The 19,948-nt window shown below is 39.3% G+C and overlaps 3 protein-coding genes across 4 annotated transcripts; 1 reads left to right on the forward strand and 2 right to left on the reverse strand.

Moving 5' to 3' along the window:
- Positions 1-1,749: 1,749 nt before the first annotated feature.
- LOC140943082 (monocarboxylate transporter 10-like) lies at positions 1,750-8,285 on the forward strand. Its single transcript, XM_073392138.1, has 5 exons — positions 1,750-1,862; positions 3,306-3,502; positions 4,274-4,902; positions 5,876-6,245; positions 6,801-8,285. The coding sequence occupies exons 2-5, from the start codon at positions 3,325-3,327 to the stop codon at positions 7,079-7,081; spliced, it is 1,458 nt and encodes a 485-aa protein (XP_073248239.1). The 5' UTR covers positions 1,750-1,862; positions 3,306-3,324; the 3' UTR covers positions 7,082-8,285.
- LOC140943084 (monocarboxylate transporter 4-like) lies at positions 8,071-13,260 on the reverse strand. The gene is made up of 4 exons (XM_073392142.1): positions 13,121-13,260; positions 11,064-11,677; positions 9,088-9,457; positions 8,071-8,255 (listed from the first exon to the last, which is right to left on the reverse strand). Exons 1-4 carry the CDS (start codon positions 13,152-13,154, stop codon positions 8,071-8,073), a joined length of 1,203 nt encoding a protein of 400 aa, XP_073248243.1. The 5' UTR covers positions 13,155-13,260.
- A 1,380-nt stretch (positions 13,261-14,640) lies between these two features.
- LOC140943083 (monocarboxylate transporter 3-like) lies at positions 14,641-19,711 on the reverse strand. 2 transcript variants are annotated; one of them, XM_073392140.1, is made up of 4 exons: positions 18,906-18,940; positions 17,571-18,196; positions 16,288-16,657; positions 14,641-15,328 (listed from the first exon to the last, which is right to left on the reverse strand). In XM_073392140.1, the coding sequence occupies exons 2-4, from the start codon at positions 18,138-18,140 to the stop codon at positions 15,084-15,086; spliced, it is 1,185 nt and encodes a 394-aa protein (XP_073248241.1). In that variant the 5' UTR covers positions 18,141-18,196; positions 18,906-18,940; the 3' UTR covers positions 14,641-15,083. The 2 variants fall into 2 exon arrangements, with proteins under 2 accessions (XP_073248241.1, XP_073248240.1); XM_073392139.1 differs by lacking the exon at positions 18,906-18,940 and adding an exon at positions 19,527-19,711 and having other exon boundaries at positions 14,642-15,328.
- Positions 19,712-19,948: the final 237 nt, after the last annotated feature.

Below are 19,948 nucleotides of genomic sequence, written 5' to 3' on the forward strand. Positions count from 1 at the left end.
GGCTGACTGACTAGGATGGCAAGCGAAAGTGCCGGGCTCTCTGTTTATATCAAGATACCGGTAACGCCTCCCAAATAAACCCTACATGCCCAGGCGCAGAAATCTGAAACTCTTTTTACCCTCCTGGACCTTCCATGTCACTCACCATGGGCCCTTTGCAGTGATCGAGCAGGGTTCCCAGGAGTTTTTTCACGCAGATGGCTTGGTTAATTTCCGGTTTTTTATGGTTTTGAGGTAGTCATCTCTCTTGGTCGCACGACCGTGTCTGCGATCAAGGGGTTTTTCTCTGGAAAATAAAAAACAAAAAAATAAAAAAATGCGAAGATTTCCCCTTTGCCCGCTACTTTCGCTCCCTCGAAATACAAGGAACCCTTGACCGCAGGTTACCATCCATGAGGAAAAACAGTGCACTTTGTTTTGAAAACATAATTACTATCTGAAAGAATTTGTTTATTTGTTTATTGTTTTGTTTGCCATAAATTGTACAAATCAAATAAAATCTAATTATTTAAACTCTCATTGTGAGGAAGCCCAAGAGAAACCACCGGGCTCATAAGTAATGGGGAGTCCCTCAGTTAGATAATTAGAACAAAATATTATCATAATTACACATAGGAAAATCAATGGCAGAGCTACAGTAAATCTTAATTAAAATAAATATATTAGATAGTCGTACTAATCATAGCCTCTAGGCTAAAGAATAGCTGAAAGAAGCTCAGATCGATTTAGGGGAAGTTACATGGGCAAATGCACCTCCTTTGTAGCAATTCTTTATTATTTACCCTCTACTCCTTTTCTTCATTGTTTTGTATTGTTCTTGCTTTTTTGTTGACATTTTTTTCGGTACGCGCGTGCGTTGTGGCGTAACTGGGTGTCTACGCGAGCTAGTCTTGGGAGAGGTGGGAGGGAGGGAGTGCACAAAAAAGTATTATACGGGGAAGCTCCGCGCCGAACCCCTTTGACTTTTATATACAATTTTTGACACGTAAAGATACCTTTTTCCTATACCTTCTATTGACATATGGTACCCCTTTCACATACCTAGTTTAGAACCTTGCATCCCTATGCACTGTCTTAAGAATATAAATAAATCACAAAACCAGAACGCCTTCTTTACTTTTCCCCTTCCTATACTTCAACTAGTAAAACCCCTACCCTTTCATTTATCTAAAGCTTGTAAAAGGTACCCCTGGCCTGTAGTCGGGCGGAGCCTATCAGCATAAGTCAGTCACTAGCGGCTATTTTGATGGCGTAACATCAAAACGTATATTAATGCTAACGTCTGGCGTTTTACTGACGGTCTTAGAAATGAAGAGTTACGTTCGCAGGGGAAAGATCTTGCCCTTACCGTTTAATAGTTAAGGTGCAAGACCATTGCAAAAATCCGTGTATGATCGATCAACCTTGGATAAAAAAGATCTCGATCAGTCAAATCTTAGCTTATGGGAGTGTATCTATTAATTGTTACACTAACATGAAAAGAAGAATAAATTAAAATGTTTGAATGTGATAATTTAATATTCTTCTATTTATTCTTCTTTTCAGTATAGGTAGGTTTAATAATTAATTGAAACAGCCATAAGCTAAGTTTTATTAAAACGGAATATTGTCGTTAAAGGCCTCCACACATTTTTTTCATACCTTCGCTCGCCAGTCTTGGCGTCACCCCTTGCGTCACCCTGCCCCTACCCCCGGTCAGGAATTCAAACACCAGCTTTGAAACCAGTCCTCCTTCTCGCAAAGGTTGCGCAACCGGTTAAAAACTTTCACGGGCCAACAGTCTCACACGACTCATGCCATGATTCAATGTCTTTGGTACAAAGTCCGCGTCTTCTGAGCTAAACTCAAACTTCAAAAGCACGGTAAGATACCGATTAGCGTCTGAGCAGTATTTTTTCTGTATTTTGACCAACTGAAACCGTGCTGTACTGTACGTGGTATTGTTGTGTTTTGGTTCGGAGTGTCAGAGGGTGAGTAGGAGGGGAGGGCAGATTCTGACTGACTTATAAGCTTGCCTTTCGAATGCTAGCAAAGTAGAATAATTCCGTACAAAATTAAATATGGCAATCGGTATATAGGTGTAAGCAGTTTTTCTACTCTCTTCACGAAGTTGTTTTCAGGATAAACAGATATTTTGTTGGTGTAACGTGGGATGAATAGCCTGTCCTCGGGCCTCTCCCCAGTTGGGGAGTTCCGAAAAAATACCTCAGTAGTTTAGAAGGTGGATAGCACAATCCACGGAATAAATTTCTATCTAGTGGATAATATAACAGGCTATTTCCGAGTTGCTTCAAGCCCCTGTGTCAAAGCGAGACTAAGTGCACAGCTATTGATATGAAAATGTTTTTTTTATTCATGCAAATAAAACTCATTTTCATAAGTATTAAAGGTTTTGCACATCAACCTCGTTTTGAAAGTGATAGTTTTTGGAACCCGGATGGCCTATTGGTTTTCCCAAAGCCTGGTTTCCATTTGAACCTCTGGATCATCTTGATTACCCCAGCTGTATAAAAAAAGTTCAAGACAAACAGATGTTAGGAAGATTGGTGATTTCCATATAATCGCCTTATGGTGTCAAAGACTGGAGTTGCATGGTCATCAGTGATATTTCTGGGTCTGACAATCCTCCTACACAACCTAAGGGAAAAAACAGATCCATTCCTGAGGAGGAAAAGCAAATAATTACCTTATAACACTTAATTTTTGCGATTTCACAAACTGAAACTTTGGCAAATTAGGGTATTCAAAACTTTTACGACGACAATAGAACATTTATGTGAGGAAATCAAAAACAACAATAGCTTCATTTAAATAAAAATCATACAACATTCTGAAACTGCTGTCCTCAGTCTTATTTAAGTTACATTGTCACAGTGATGCACGTCATAATCGACCGTCAAAGAGCATACGTGTGGAACTGACCAGATAGCGACAATTTAGCGACAATTTAAGTTTAGTGACACTTACTTTTGGTGCATTTAAATTCACTACATTAAAATGTCACCAAAATTTCATGACTATAGGTTCCAAAATTTACAAAGAGTCACTAAATTAAAGTGCCACTAAATTAGGATTTTGGAAATCGCTAAATAAATGTCGTAAATTTTCATGTAATAAGGTATAATAAAATTATTATAAAACCAGGCCAAGGGATAGATCCATCCAAATATGATATGCACAACATTGTAATAATTATTTTTTTTACAGATGATAACACAACCACTTCCACCTAAGCCTCCACAACTGACAGTATAATCCACAGTGACTATGTTTAAACATAATATATAAAATTATTTAAATTGCAGTTTCAATCTACCAAGAGATATGTTCCATTTGCTTCACTGTTGCTTGAAAGCAACACATAAGCAAGACTCAAGATGGTCACTAGTTGTTTGCATTTCTGCAACTTTTACACAAATCATAAACATGGGCATCTTACGTAGCTCTGGAGTCTTGTTTCCAGTGTTAATGCAAGAGTTTGGAACAACTCGCGAGAGAACAGGCAAGTTGAAGATCAATAGTATTTGACGTCACAGAAATAATAATAATAATAATAATTAATAATGATGTATTTACAGTATATCCAAAAACTAATGCCAACATAGTAATGTCTGCAAAGCAGCACTGATATCCTTGTTGTAGGCCCCAATGAGAAAATTGACAATGGCCCTTTTTTTAATTAATAGGGTAATCATGGCATGTTCTCAAACCAGGAGTTTAGTTACATCTGTGGTGCAGGCCACAGATCAGAAACAAACTACAAAAATTAATATTATGACAAAAGTTTCAGGATGTTGCCATAACTCCAATGCTTAAACCCAATGTAAAGACATGGTGGCAAATCCTTAACAGCACCTCAAACTCTGGATCCGTAGATGTGAATGTAAGACATGCTGTCATGTTGCTTCCATAGGCAAAAAGTAACTTTGTCCCACTTTGACTGTCTTCACAAATTTGTATTAAAATAAGTTCGTAGGATTAATTCTTCTTTGCATTGCTAGCTTATGGGAGCTTAGAAAATAGGAACAGGAAGATGAAAATAATTATTTTAACCCTTGCCGCGCCTGTGTGTCTGCAGTCATTAACAATGGAATGGCATGCTCTTACTGGAATAAGACTAATAAATTAAGTTTGTTTGAAACTTCAAACAGGATTTTGCTAAGCCTGCAGTCATCAGTAGCGCTGTGCATATTGTGAGAGCTTTTGACTGTGTCATATTTTTTAGAAACTTAATTTATAACTGAGCACGATTTTCTCATGATTTTCGTTGCAGCTTGGGTGAGTTCTCTTGCCTTATCAATGTCACTGTTGCCAGCACCATTGTTAGGACACCTTAGTGAAAAGTTTGGATGTCGTGTGGTTGCCATCAGTGGAGCGCTGACTATTATGATGGGGCTTGTAACCTCATCATTTGTACAAAACTTGGAATTGTTATACTTCACCTATGGTGCTCTTACGGGATTGGGTGCTTGTGCTTGTCGCACCTCAGCATTTCTTGTAGTTGCTATGTACTTTAACAAAAAGCGCTCTTTTGCTACAGGGAGTGTTACAATGGGGCCATCATTAGGAATGTTTATGTGGGGCCCTATTGCGCAAGTTCTTCTTGATTCAGTTGGTTGGAGAAATACTTTTAGGATCATGGCAGCATGCTGCTGTCTGATTATTTTTGCTGCTGTAACTTATAATCCTAACGTGGAAGAGAAAGACAAAATATTAGAGAAAGTTGAAAGTGGAAAGGAAAAAAGTGAACTAGACGATGAGGTACACAGTGCAATGCTTCAAACCAAGAAGGAAAAAGGAAAAATTGTTGATTTATCTGTGTTCATGATACCTCAGTACTGTATACTGGTGGCATCATTTACATTGATGTTCCTGTGTCGCTTTATTCCTAATATTCATTTGGTAAGTCATATTCATTTGTTACTTTATGGTATTATACCATATTGTAAACAACTGACGAAGGTAGTACTCAGATACTCCCTTAGCTTCCCAATAGAGTGTACCAGTTTCATAAAGTAGTTGATGTAATATGTCAAGGCTGCATGAGATGCCGTGTTTCATTACCAGATGAGTTTGAGAAGTTCTCTTTGCAACCACTCTATTATAATTTTATAAGTTACCAGCTCTAGTTACCACCAGCATGGTGAAACCCCAGTTAACCTCATTGGCTTGAGTTCTGTAATGGAAAGCTGTCATAACTGACTGTAGAAATTACTTTTTGTTGAATGAAATCATTTCTTAACTTCTTGATCAAATTTAGGGTTCCATAATACACATTAGCATTAACTAGTGTTTCTTCAACTTTGTAAAATAAATAAACTCAGATCTTTTTGATATTATTTTACCTGTCATAAATGTATGGTAAACAAATGCAATTAGCTTTTGCCGAAAGCCCTTGCAAGCGACCACCCTCAGTATAATTTATCTTCTGGTCACCTAAGAGAGCCCATGATCAGCTGTGCAGTTGGGACCACTTATTGGATTCCCGAGGCTGTCACTTACAAAAGGGAGCTTTCATTGAAAGTATATTCAATCAAGTCCCATGATGGAACTGCAACATGCAGTGCAAGTAAGATAAAGGGTGTAAATTGTAACTATTTTTGCTTCTAATAATAGTAGTATTATATTTCAGTTCCAAAACTGCAGTTAATTTTACATTTCTTTACCAAATCCTCCAGTCTGTATTTGATGTGTCCGGACCCATCTGATCCAAATCCCATTTGCCAATCCACTCATTAAGAACAGAAAATAGAATGACAGAAACGTGTGCCTATACTTAAAACGTGTGCAGGCACACGTTTCTGTCATTCTATTTTCTGATCCCTTAACGGTATGTTAAAAGTTCTATGTTTCTCCTAAATCTGTTGTTTTTCAGGTTAAGTACAGTGAAGAGCTTAACGTCACAGCCGAGAAAGCATCCAAGTATTACATGTTTTTAGGCTTATCATCTGCAGCGGGGAGACTATTATCTGGAAGACTGTGTGATGTCAAATGCATCAACATACAATATGTAAACCAACTGGGAATTGCAATTACGGGCATGGCTACTGTGCTACTACCACTGGCCAGAACTTTTGTTTCTGTTGCATTTTACACTGTGGTTTTTGGGTTTGCTGATGGAGCATTTATGACAACACAAAATGTAATTCTTCTTAGTATTGTTGGTCCTGAAAGAAGAGCAACAGCCTTTGGTTTTGGAAATATGTTGTGTGCCTTTGCAGTGGCATCTGGTCCCCCGTTAGCCGGTGAGTGATTACCCCAGGGGGGCCTCCAGGGGTATAGAGAGAAAAGCGCAAATACAATGGTAAAATACCAACAGCCATATGGCTTCCTCCCCAACAGACGTGAAACGACAGGTTTTGAAATTCAGACTAGGAACATATGTACCCCTCCCCCCACCCTAAGAGGACCTCAGTGAAGTGTCAATGTATTGAGCACAAAAGTACTAATTGAGGACACTATTGTGACATCTCCTTTCGGAGATGGGACCACCTTTTTTACGTGGTCATCCACGCCATGCAAAGGTCCAGTAATTTGCAGTGCAAAAGTAGTACCTTCATTTCTCAATTAATTTGGTACTTCAAGTATTGATCCAGCCCTGGGAATTGAACCCACAACCTCCCACTCTGCAGTCATGCACTCTACTGACTGAGCTAATCCTCCTGACGTAAGAGTATTCAACTGTATGTAATAAATTATTAATGTCTTTAGATGAAGAAACATTTTATTTTATCTGAGATTTTGAACCTTAGGTTGGCTGCAAAGTAGCAAACTAAGACTTCTATACTTTTTTTCACCAGGGCTTATAGCAGATAAACTAGGCTCATATCAGTTTGCCTTCTATGCAGCTGGGTCATTGATTCTCATCAGTGGAGCTGTACAGTTTCTTCTTCTTTGCTTCAAGTCAACTGCTAAAGGTAAACAAACACAAAGGCAGCTTATAACCATGGTAACTTCAGAGAAGCTTGGGAACATGACGGGCGAGTGCACAGATAATAAGGAATATTTAGCAAGTCTTTATGTGCAGTCTGCACTAGAAAAAAACAATGGAAAGACTCCTTTAGTTCAAGCTTTTAATTAGTGTTAATTCAATTCAATCTATTTATGGACAAGAAATGCATTATAATATTATTTACATATACCTGTACTTTACCATTATTTATGTAAAAAACTATTACTAAAAATGAGTTATTAGATTTTCAAACGACCATTCACTTATTCATCATGCTTAACATAGACAGTCCTGTCCCATTATGGGTTTCAATTGCTTGAGTTTTACGGGGAATTGCTTGGAAATAAATGGCTTGATAATAGTAGTAATAATATTATAATACCATGAATTAAAATACTAGTAGTATAAAAATATTATTTTGTATTTAATTTCATTTGATAAAATAGCGCAATAACCTTTCTGGTAAATTACTTAATATACTTATAAAAATATCATTATTTGTTCGGAATCTATCATTAAAACTGGCCCCATAATACATTTTTTTTGTTTTTAAATAGATATTAATTTTTTGACAATAATCTCATTTGATAAAATAGAAGAATCAATTACAATTTTACTCTTTGTCTATAATAATCAGTTTGAAAATTTTTAAAATTATCTCTGACCTCTCTCTTAAATAAATTGAGATTGTAAGTTAACAACAAACTGTACTATGTAATTAAAAATTGGACTAGCACAAAATATTTTGTACCAGTTTAATATATTCTGTACTGGTACAAAAACAAATTGTACCAAAGTGCAAATTGAACTACAACATAGACACCTAAGGTGCAGAGCCAAGTGACTGTTTTACAGACTGAGGTATATTTTGTAGAGGTATTAAAGCAATGTATGAAGATTAGTACCGTAAAATTCCGAAAATAAACCCCTCCATGGAAAAGCCCCCCAAGCTCGTAATGCAAAAACCCCTCCGTTAAATCGCTCCTCCAAATATAAGCCCCCCGGGGGCTTGTACTTGGAAATTGGCCTCAAATACAAAGTAAAACAGTTGAAGAATTATGATGATGATTATGATGGTCTCTAAATGATAGTTCTTTGTTTTAATCCAAAAGTGATTGTTAGAGGCCTGTTTCTCTCTCTGCTCTGTTGAAATGTTCTTCAGAATCAATACAGTGAAGGGTCTCAGGCTGTGTTGATTTTCTGTCACAAACAAGAATAAGAAGTAGTGCTGCTGCTGCAAAAATAGTCACTGCAGAAAAAATAAGAGATGGGATGTAGGAATGGAGACGATCTGTCATGAAACCTGAGGAAAACAAAAGAACAAGTTAAAGGTCATTGTTTTAAGCAGAATTTGCCAGGAGGTGGTGACTGGAGTATAAAATCACCAACTACCTAACTAGCTTTATTGTATTTTAAACTATGTGGCCTTTTTTGTACAGTTATGTAGTCATGATGGTCAAGATGTGTTTTACAACACAGATGTTTTTAGGGGTTCCTCATGCGTTCCTGCCCCACAAACATCTGCTGAAACGAGCGGTTAAATTTCTTTTCCATTGTTCACAAATATCAGCTGGAGCTCACGTGCTGACTATCAGAGAACCAATTGGTGCTGTTGAAGTCAAAGTGCTGACAAGCCATACAAGATCAAGCTCGCAAAGTGTGATACGTGACCCAGGAATGCATGACGGACCCCTAAGAAAGTCCACGTGTGAAGCTAAAAACACCTTAAATTTTGGACTTTGGTTCAGAAGGTCCAGGATCAAGCCTTAGCATCATACATTGTTTCGACAACAAGAAAATTGAGCAGATAAAACCATCTGAACGCCTGGAACAGACTGTGGGATTATTTTTATGATGTTGTCTTAAAGCTGAACGGTATTTACCCTAGGATCAGCGGCCCTTCGATCTTCCTAGATAAGTCAGGGAGTATCTAGAAAGATCAAAGGGCCTTGCTTACAAGGTAAACAGTATTTGACACCCAAATTAAAATATTAGGAGCCCCTAAAAGCTACTGATTTCAAATGTAAATGGGGGTCATAACTACATGATGACTGTATTATAACTTTTAAATTGTGGTTTTACTGATTCAGTTACTTCTGTGGCTTGGTCAGTCTCTACCTTTAACTGATACCTACCTGCTAAAGCTGGACCAGTTGCAATGGTAGTACCATAACAAAGAGAACTTAAACCCATGGCTGATGCTTTCAAGCTTGGACCTACTGACATCAATATTTGAATGTAAAACGCACCTACTAGAACACCATCTGCTAAACCAAACAGAAATGAAAAGGCTACCAGGTGTCCATAAGTTTTTGCTTGTGTAAGAAAAATGATATCACATCCATCAAGAATAAGGCCACCCATGTAAACATACACTGGGTTTACACGTCGCATGTTACATAACAATCCACTCAGTAGACGACCGATGAATGTGGTGACCCCAATGTAAATAAACAGTCTTGATGCTGCATCAGCTGACACATTAAGACCCTCTGAAAACCTAACCTGCAAAAGAATAGTGTCATAAAGCCATATGTTGTTCAGCAAACTGTGTCGATACAATAGTGGCTATACCACCATAACATAAAGATTATAACATTTCTTTGCAGGAATTAGGCTCAGTTATCAGACAAGTTTCACTTCAGCTCAAAGTTGTTTAGCATGATTTTTCCGTTTATGTATACTGGATAAATTGCACAATAGATCTAAGATTAATGTGTAATTCAAACTCAGAAACATGCGCCCTCCTACTTCCTGGCTTCTGGTACTAGCCAGCATTTTCCTAGACCAAGTTATTGTGATCAAAATTTGTCACTCTTTTGAATCTGTCAGCAAAATCCTCAAATGAACCCCTTTGGCAGGTCCTTGTTCATTATGGTGCTTATTCATTTTCTTTGGATCTCACTCCCTCACTTTGAGGCAAGTGTGTATTGTTTTCCCTTGGTTTTCACTTTCCACTTATCTTCTTGTGCAGTGTGATGGTGCCAGTGGAAGTTGAAGAAGGAGGGAAATGCTGCTGAGTCCCTTTTCTCTCCCTTGCATTTTTAAGAAAATAGGCGTAGCTACCCTTTTCACGCCTCAAATTTCTCTATTAAACTTAAAGAATTAAAATCTTTGGATTTTGATTCTTTCAGGGCCACAGAGCTTCATTTTGGGGTGGTGCTTACAATAATTATTATTGCATTACCCTTTTTTCCAAAAATATGTAGGCTGCACTTATTCAAGTAACTATAGTGGTGATTTCACACACCCTTGCTCTTCCCTTTTGAATGTCTGCCTCTCAAGTTAAATGAAATCATCCAGTTAATAAATGTACCCTGTTTTTATGATCACTCCTTCTGTCTTGCCTAAAAAAATTGGTTCACCTCCCTTTTCTACATAACATACAGCCATGATAAAAACAGATGAATACATGGATGTGATGGTTAAACCTGGGTTGACAAGTGAGAAAAGCAAGAAACCGCTTGCAATCTGACGAACAACAATGATTGACATTATTTTATTTAAGTCATTGAACACTGTATGATTGACTGTTCAAGAAGTAATATCTAGTAATTTATAGTCAGATTTAAATCATGTATCGTCACATAGTTTATGAAGGCCTAAGTAAACTAATGTGATACCTCTCCAAAACAGTCACATACCGTAAAATTCCGAAACTAAGCCCCTCCAAACATAAGCCCCCCAAACTTGTAATGCAAAAAACCCTCCGTTAAATCACTCCTCTAAATATAAGCCCTCCCCCCACCCTAGGGGCTTGTACTTGGAAATTGGCCTCAAATACAAAGTAAAACAAAACAAAAATGGTAAATTTCCTTCCGCAACTATAAGGCAAGCCCAATCGATTTTGAAACACAAATTTCCTTTCGTAGATAAGCCCCTCAAAAAGGGCCTTTGAAAAATATAAGCCCCAAGGCTTATTTTCGGAATTTTACGGTAATAGTAAAACTTAACCTGCGTAGCTGGCCAGATATTTATGCGCAGGGTACTTTCGTGGTCTGCAGAGCTCAAGGGATTTCTTGTTCTCAAACTTCTTGTGGCTCTGCCGCCAAAAAACAACAGCACTCCCCCACTAATCCTGCCAGCTATGCAAGGCTAACTAAGAACTTACCAAGTGAAGTCGTGGAGTGTTATGTCCAAGGTTGTAGAGAATAGCACTAAGAGTCAATACCACAAACCGTTTATTCTTGAAAACAGAGCAGTCAACAAACCATCTTTTCTTCTTTACATCATTCTTCTCTTGCAAATTTTCAGATTCTATGTTTTCCTCTTCACCCTCTCTTTCTTCTCTACCAGTCTTAACCACGGTAGGATCAAATGTCAAACAAAGGAAACAAACAACTGAAAAGATTCCAGCAGTAATGCGATATGTCTTCCTCCAGTGAAAATTGTCTAGTAATACTTGAAGAATGGGTGCCACTGCAAGTACACCAATTCCACTTCCAGATGCAATTATACCAGTTGCTATGGACTGCCTCTTGTTAAAGTATAAGGATGTCACCACATAACATGAAACAAACATGCAGCTGCTTCCAAACCCAAAGAGGATACTGTAAGTTACATACAAGATGGCAATACGCGTCGCAAGAGATGACAGCAAGAGGCCACTGACGCATGATATCCCACCCACAAATGCAGTTATGCGACAACCAAATCGATCCACCAATGATCCAGTCAATGGGCCAAGGGAGAATATAAAAGCTAATCCAAGTGAACCAACCCAGGCTGGAAGAGAACAAAACAGTCTTAATCATTGTGCTGTTACAGTTTCAGGGTACAGTCACACCTGTATTATGTGACCCTCTTTTACTCTGTCACCCTCCATTAAGTTGTCACTTGCAATAGTCCCAGAATTATTTTCTCTTAATTACTGTAAAACTGACCTATTAGCGATCGCAGTCACCTTTTTTGATGTCCCAATGGGTTATTTTTTTATTATCTTCACCTCTATAAGCGATCTTTTTGGCAAGATGTACATATCATACATGAGTGCATCAGACACACTGTGTATGATAAGTGGTTCTGTCATGGGATAGATATTTCTCTCTTTCGCCATCTTCATTTTCTTGAATAATAATTCTTGGTATTAAATGGTCCACCTGTATGAAGTGGCCGTGCAGTAAGCCATTCCCCAAAAAGGGTGACTGCTTTATACACAGCTGAATACAGTTTTGACTGTAGTTGTATCTATTTATTTACCACAACCCTGTAATAAGTGTGAAAGCATGCATGGTGGCCAACCTGTTGACGCACTGCACTCAGATCGGACCTGTTGATCTGGATGTAAATATTGTGGTTCAGTTTTATCCTTAATTGGTTTAAGAAACGGTCCCGATAAGAATGATAGCAACAACGGCAACGAACATGTTGGAATGCAAAAAAGGTGCTAACTTTTCTATTGTCTGTATTTACTTCTGATTGGCTTTAACAGCAAAAGTTAACAAAACTTAATAAAGCGGTACATATATTCATCCTTACTTTCCAACCATCTTCCATATAACAAAATCTGGTCTCAGTTTGAATAACAAAGAAATCCTATGTGGGGAACATGTAAAATTATAAACTTTTCTTGGCTATTGTTTTCAACTCTTGTGATTGGTCAAAATCTTTTAAAACAACAAAACACCCTTTCAAAGTGGACTGTAAATGCATTTTAATGTGTAAACGGCCTTCATGTAGGTTTATGCATTCTCTGTGTAAAAATGAGAACATTCCTATGTGGGGAAAGCACCGTTGCCGCATAACAAAAGAAATTGCTATCCACCTTACCCGGATCATTACTTAAATTCTATTTTCCTTTGTTTCAAACCGGCTCATTATCATACATTACCATGCAGGGCCCAAAACAAAGGAAAATAAAATTTAAACCAAGGATAAAATTGAACAACATGAACATTGATACCATCGCGTTGAGTGATCCCATATATGGATAGACTCTTAACGTAAAATCGCTTATTACATGCTTCTTTGACTTAAAACACGCTCGATGGCGGATCTAAAATACACGTAATATCCCTCCTAAGTAGATCACCAACCGTGCTTGACCTGTGGATTTTCCGCCGAACACATATACAATGGTTTTCGCCTTGGAAAGAACGATACACGAACACTGCAGAAACAACAACCATGAAACAGCAGATCGAGATGGTACAATAACTAATTACTTGCCTGTCCTTTCGCGTGTTTCGTAAAAATAGTCCATCAACACAGGGAAGAGAATTCCAAAATTTAGAGCGGTTCCAAGAGTCAAAGCTATGATGAAAAAGGCACAGAAACAAATAAACCAAGAATAGGGGCTGTCTGCCTCCCTTCTAGACCTTAAATTTGTGCAGAAAGCTCTACAAAATGCTGCCATCACACTCCTTGCCTGCTGTAGAAGTAGCCTGTGATTTTTTTCCCCAAACAGAGAGCCTGTTCACAGGCTACTGTAGAAGCTAAGATGGACAGTCATTCTCTGCGCTTTCTCACCATGTTTCCACAAAAGAGCGGTTGCGTGACACAAAGAACGCTACAGGGAGGGGGGTGGGGGCTTCGGCCAAATGAGGGTGTAAGAAATGTAAAATTCTTATCAAGCTACGATGGCCAAAGAACAAGGAATTCCATTTTTAATAATATATTTTTTTTACCGCAGTTTGCGTGTTATTAAAAATCATATTAAAAAATGTTATATTTTCCCGCTCTTTCATTTTTCATTTTCCTTATGTTTATCACCGCAGTTTGCGTGTTATTTCCCATTAAGCTACGAAAGTTCAACCACAAAGTTACCCTCCAGAGGGGATTTTTTCTTATCTAACTCCCGGATAGTTCGCGACAGCGAGGCTCGAAGCGCCAAGAGAGAGATAACCTGAGATCAGGCGTTTTTTTTCTTTTTTTTTGCTTCTTTGTTTCTTTGGCAACTTAAAGGGATAATAGGGAGAGGGCATGATCTCAAGCTAAGAGAGAGAGGGAAATAACTGCCCTTGTTGATCCTTCTTGGGAGCTTTATCAACCGTAAGATCGTGGGGACGGCGCAAAGAGGTGTGAGCAGAAAAAAAAAACAAGGGGGTGGGGTAGGGGTGAGAGAAATTCCCTCTTTTCCTCCTTCTTTTTTCCCGCTCTCTTCTTTCGCGACGCACCCCACTATCCGAACGCCTGGAACAGGATACCTCAGTTCTGGAGCCAGGGTACAAAGTCCATGGCCCAGTATTTAGTAATGGCTTAGCCGGCGAGCAAGCTCTCCTATTTGGGCGAGCAAAGCAAACCGCACGAGAACGCGTGCCTCTCGCGCGTTTTCTTTTCACGATATTCCCAAATTAATGGAGAGCTTTCTAGCAGGCTAGTAATGGCTCAGTCAATTACAAGTGTGTCCATCGCCTCCAGGGCATTTGTTGGGCATTTGTCATCTTTTCGGTCCAGGTGGTGGGGATTTGACAGAAAACCACTTCCCGGGGCTGGGGCTTTCCCCAATTCTTCTAGAAGCCGTTAACGTCGTTCCATTTTCAATATTTCACCACAAAATATACCTATTTAGATAGCTTAAATGCACCTATCATTGGCTTGCCCCAGGATGGGCGGGGGGGGGGGGGGGGGGCAACCCACGGGAATTACACTTACTGAACATACAGTAGCATTCAACATGGTACATCTCAGTCACCAAGTAAGTACAGTCGTAGAGAAATCACTGTTCTAAAACGAAACGAGCTGCAGCGCAGTGTTGCATGGAAATCGTGTTGTACCCTAAAGCAAAATTCTGGAAGCTTCTTTCGCTATTTTGCAAGTGCAGTAAACAGTAACTAGAGTACAACATGTTATAGAAAAAAATCAAGTTATGCTATCTGTAGTTATTCAAGCCTTAAAAAGTTGACTTGAGCGGTGGGAGGGGGGAAGGGTTGGGCATGTGCGATTTAAAGAAAGCTCCACAAATGCAAATTTGGCCCATGACTGTTGTCCGTGATTGTAGGGCAGAATCACGTTTCGCAACAGTCCACAGCCTTTGACTGACTCGCTATCCTTGAGCTTGCTCGGATGTGTTCTGTTTTCGCAGATTTCATGACTGTCGACATAAATGGATAAATCAGAATGACGTTGATCCTTTTGAAAGACACCGCTGACAAAAGGGATTCCAAAGCTGATTCTTGAGGGCAGCATTAATTCACTCCTTTCCTGCGGTCTCGCCAGGCAACCCAACTTTACTGTGTTGTCCATTAGTAACACCCTCATTGTTATCCTCTACTTCACAGAGTTGACTGTCACCTTGATTACAATCTATAGGCCAGCGACTTCTTGATGTTTCTTTAGCACAAATAATAACAAAAAGCAAGGCCGCAGCAAGAAATTCTACAACCGCACACAAGATAAAAGATGGTACGTAAGTGTTCAGACGATCCGCCATAAAACCTACAAGTACAAAAGAGAAGTATTGATTGTCAAAATAGTTCTAATATGGCTCAGTCGATCCCAAGCGTGTTCAGTCCCCCGGGCAATTATTATTTTGTCTCAAGATAGCTGCAAATGCTCCACGGTGTGGTCAGTAGTTTTAAATACAAAAAACTTGTGCCTGCGCAAGTTGTCAACAGGTCAAAGCATGTATCTTTGATCTATTGACGTGATTGGTCAATCAGTAAGTCGTGATGGTATGGGCTCCTACCAGTCAAGCCGTGATGTTATTGACTGTAAAGGCTCTAGCCGAGAGTAGTGCGTTTTGGTCGGCGTTGTGCCAATGTAATATCTTCATTGACCAATCAGGTGAAAAAAAAGGACAATGAAGCTTTCCGGGGTGTCAGTGTCTATTTTATTAGTATACGCAAAAAAGCTTCAAGTCAAATCTCGTAGTCGTAGTCGTTCGTCTCGTCCTCGAATCTTAAGGTCTTTATAAGGGGGGGCCTTCAGGCCTCAGTTTGGTCTAAAAATAAGGGAAGGTGTGAGCCCCCTGGGCCCCTCTCCTGGATCCGCCACTGGTTAGTAACGTCTGCGCCCTGAAGCAGCACCGATATCCTTGTTTATAACCCTCAACGGATTCAACGAATTACCGGAAATGTGTTTCGAATTTTTCCTTTCATCTTGATTGGCAAACCAACAATGGCTTATTTAATAGGCCAATCATGGTGCGTACTCAAATCCTGGTACACAGCTGAGGGCCCAGAACAAGGATTTCAGTGCTGTTTCACAGACTGACTTAACCACCCCATGCCACGGGTGGGCAAGAAAATTCAGAAAGGGGGAGAACACTTGTGTTGCCATTCACAGAAAAAGGGGGCAGGGTGGCCCAGCCCTAATCCATCGCCCATGTCGACCAACCTAACAATAAAGCTCTTTTGCAGACTATCCAATCAGAAGCATTATTTTGTTCTAAGTACCTGCCAATGGAGGGCCAGTTGCTGTAGTAATTCCATAAAACAGTGCGCTTACACCAAACGCTGATGCCCTCTTGCTTGGCTCCACACAGTAGAGTATTAAAATATTAAAGGTACCTATGACAAAACCATCTGCCAGACCATAAAGAAAGGAGAATACGATGAGATGTCCATAGTTCTTAGCTTGGGAAAGAAAGATAACCGATGAGCCATCTAGAATGAAACCAAACATGAACACATAAAATGAGTTTACACAACGCATGTTGCAAAGAATTCCACTGAGCAGGCGACTGATGAATGTTGTGATGCCAATATAAATAAACAGCCTTGATGCAGAGTCAGCTGATATCCCTAGATCTTCAGCAAATTTCACCTGCAAAATTATCATTGGAAAATGTCGTCAGTTGTACTATTGTCACTACTCCCTACAATTCTATATGCACTGAGACACATTAATGCAAGGACTCCGCCGTTTCACACAAACCCTTTGCAGTCAACTTCAGTCGTCACAGAAAATATTTGGATGGACTGGATGAACTAATAATTTAATTTATAAGCGGTTTTTAAAAAGTGATGCATGATGGGTACTCACCCCCACCCACTTTACCACCATAAGAGATGGCCAGAGATGTGGAAGAACAAACTTAAATTAACAGAAAACAAAAGACAGGGTTTTCAGAAAATTTTGAGGTAGACGGCTGAGTTGTCAAAGTAAGCGGCCAGTCCAGGGATATTTTTTTTAAAAAACATCATCTGTAAAGAAATGCCAAGCAGAGTAGCCAGCAGATACTAACTGAGTAGGCGGCAATTTTCGCCAGCAGCCAGCTACTTTTGACAACCCTGAAAAAGAAATCAGTTTTACTTCTGAGTCTGATCTCTTCTGCCGCTTGTTGTTCATTATAATTGTGCTGTCAGGACCAAAAAATCTTTCTTTAAGTCTTTCATAGTCATGGAGTTTGTAGTTGAACCTCATTAAGTTTAGCGGGGATTATAATTGCTGACCCTGTTCGAGTGCTGTCATTTTGAGGAGAGAATGCATGGAACTTGTGTCAAATGGAACACGTTCTTACCGCGATAGACAAATAATCCATCAAAATAAAATTTCCAGCATTTTTGGTTAATGAAAAATGTCCCTGATGTCAAATTCACTTTTTGTTTCACAAGTAAAAAAGGGCAATTTAAAAAGAGAATCTAGCAGTTTATCACAAGTCACTAACAGCTTTTTTCTATACACCCCTGGCACTTGTAAGCTTAGAGTTATAGAGTGCAAGTAGACTTTTACTTACCAAATGTAATCTTGGAGCATGTTGTCCCAAAAATGCTACTGTGTAAGCTAGTGTTAATACAACAAATGTCTTTTCCTTGAATATAGAGAAATTCAGCCATTTTTTCTGTATTTCTTCTTTACCATCATTTTTTGCATGATTCATCGCTAAATTTTCTGTTTCTCCTTCCCCATCCTGTTCTGTTTCTTTCACTTTTCTCTTCAGTACCGCAGGATCAAAAGTCAAACACAATAAACAAACAACTGAAAAGATTCCTGCCATGATGCGATACGTTTTTCTCCAATCATAATTATCTAGTAAGGCTTGAAGGAGCGGTGCAACAACTAACACTCCTGTTCCAGTTCCTGAGGCCACAATTCCAGTTGCTATGGCCTTCCTCTTATCAAAGTACAAGGAGATCACCACATAACTGGAAACAAAGAGGCAGCTACTGCCAAACCCAAATGGAATACTGTAGGTCACATACATAAGAGCAATACTTGATGGAAGAGATGACAGTAGTAAGCTGGCGATGCATGTTATTGCTCCTGTCAGAGCTGTTCGACGGCAGCCAAATCGATTAACCAACATGCTGGTGACAGGTCCAAGGGCAAATATACAAGCTATTCCAACAGAGCCAACCCAGGCTGTGAAAGAAAAACACTTTTTAAATCTCTGTGACCAGTAAAGAACAACAGTAATGTCTCTTTAACGCAGAAACTGTTGGGAGTAACAACAAGTGTCTGTCCTTATAGAAGTGTCAATATTAGTGGGAGAGGACAGGGGGTGGGAGTTTAGAAGAATAGGGGGCAGGAGTGGCACACGAGGAGACAGAGAGGAAAGAGCAGGAGTTGGGAGTTCTAACAGGGTGGGAAGCGGGAAAAATAGAGGGAAATTATGCAACAATGCTTCATATTTTGAAATCAAAGAAAGGGGTTAGGGGAGGAAAAGTACAAGGAGTGCAAAGTACGGGAGGCAAGTCAGGCTTGGACCCTTACAACATAAAAATGCTGCTGTTGTTGTCAATTTCATTGTTTGCCAAAATACAACTTCTTTCAACAGAATTTTTCTGTGAAGGCACGATGCAACCACTTTCTGTTTTTTGAAGTCTGTAGTATTGGTCCATGTGCTGACATGTTAAATAGTTTTCCACTTTTGATAGCATTTTCAAACTTCAGACGTTTCTGGTTTCGGTTAATGCTGTTTTCATGGGATTCGAGTGGACAGGAGGCAAGAACGGGAACAAACTTTTGATTTGTCAATGCGAAAAGGATACTGTGGACAGGGCATTGAAGAGAAAGGCGAGAGTATTGTTCTCTTGTTGACGTTAAAAGCATTTAAGAGAAATGTGTTTACAATTACTGCATATGTGTTTATGTGCCAATTCTGTCAATCTGCAACCAATTGATACCAATAATTGGTATCAATTGGTTGCAGATTGACAGAATTGGCACATAAACACATATGCAGTAATTGTAAACACATTTCTCTTAAATTATCAATTATTGATATCAGTTATTTATCTATCGATTGTTATTGAAAATCGATACCAATTGATAACCACATGAATCTTCGCCAATGATTGGTCATCGATTAGAGCCTATCAATATCGATTGGTATTGCTTGATACCAATTGTCATCGGTTATCGATTCCATCGATTGGATACCCCGGGAATATAGTAGAACCTCCATAACTCGAACTCGGATAACTCGAATTCCCCGCTAACTCAAACTAAATTTCCTTTCCCTTGATCAAAATTTCACTGAAATTTACTCCGATAACTCGAATTACGCGCTAAGTCGAACTGTTTGTCGTTTCCCTTCAGAGTTCGATTTACCGGGGGTTTAATGTAGTTACAGAGGTCACTTATTCGCACTTGAATTTTACACAGGACAACCACCTGATTTAAACAGGAGGTCTCCTTTCAGATATTGGCAGAAACACAAGTATAAGGGGTCTTCAGTCTTACAACTTGCCTGTTCTCTCACGTGTTTCTTGAAAATAATTCATCAACACTGGAAAAAGAATTCCAAAATTCAGCGTCATCCCAAAAAACAGCCCGACAATGATAGTGGCACAGCAGCAAACAATCCATGACCATGGACTGTCGACCTCTTTCCTACAAAGATTACTCCATGAATCTGACAATAAAATACCACGTCTTGTCGGCATTTCACTGAAATTGTCAAAGTGCTTTTGAAGCAAGGAAGACCCTCCTCGATTTTCGCAGTTACCAAGAGATGAAGTGTTAACAAAACGCTTCAAAGGAAGGAACGTGGGAGCGGGAGGCACTGTTCCCTCTGCACAACTCCGCACCTCATAAGGGACGGATTTGAAAATTACGTCGAAAATATACTAAGGGATGGGAGGGTAGGAAAGGGTAGTTCTTTTCTTCTTT

The sequence above is a fragment of the Porites lutea genome, chromosome 7 (genome assembly GCF_958299795.1).
Source record: "Porites lutea chromosome 7, jaPorLute2.1, whole genome shotgun sequence".
Classification (NCBI taxonomy): domain Eukaryota; kingdom Metazoa; phylum Cnidaria; class Anthozoa; order Scleractinia; family Poritidae; genus Porites; species Porites lutea.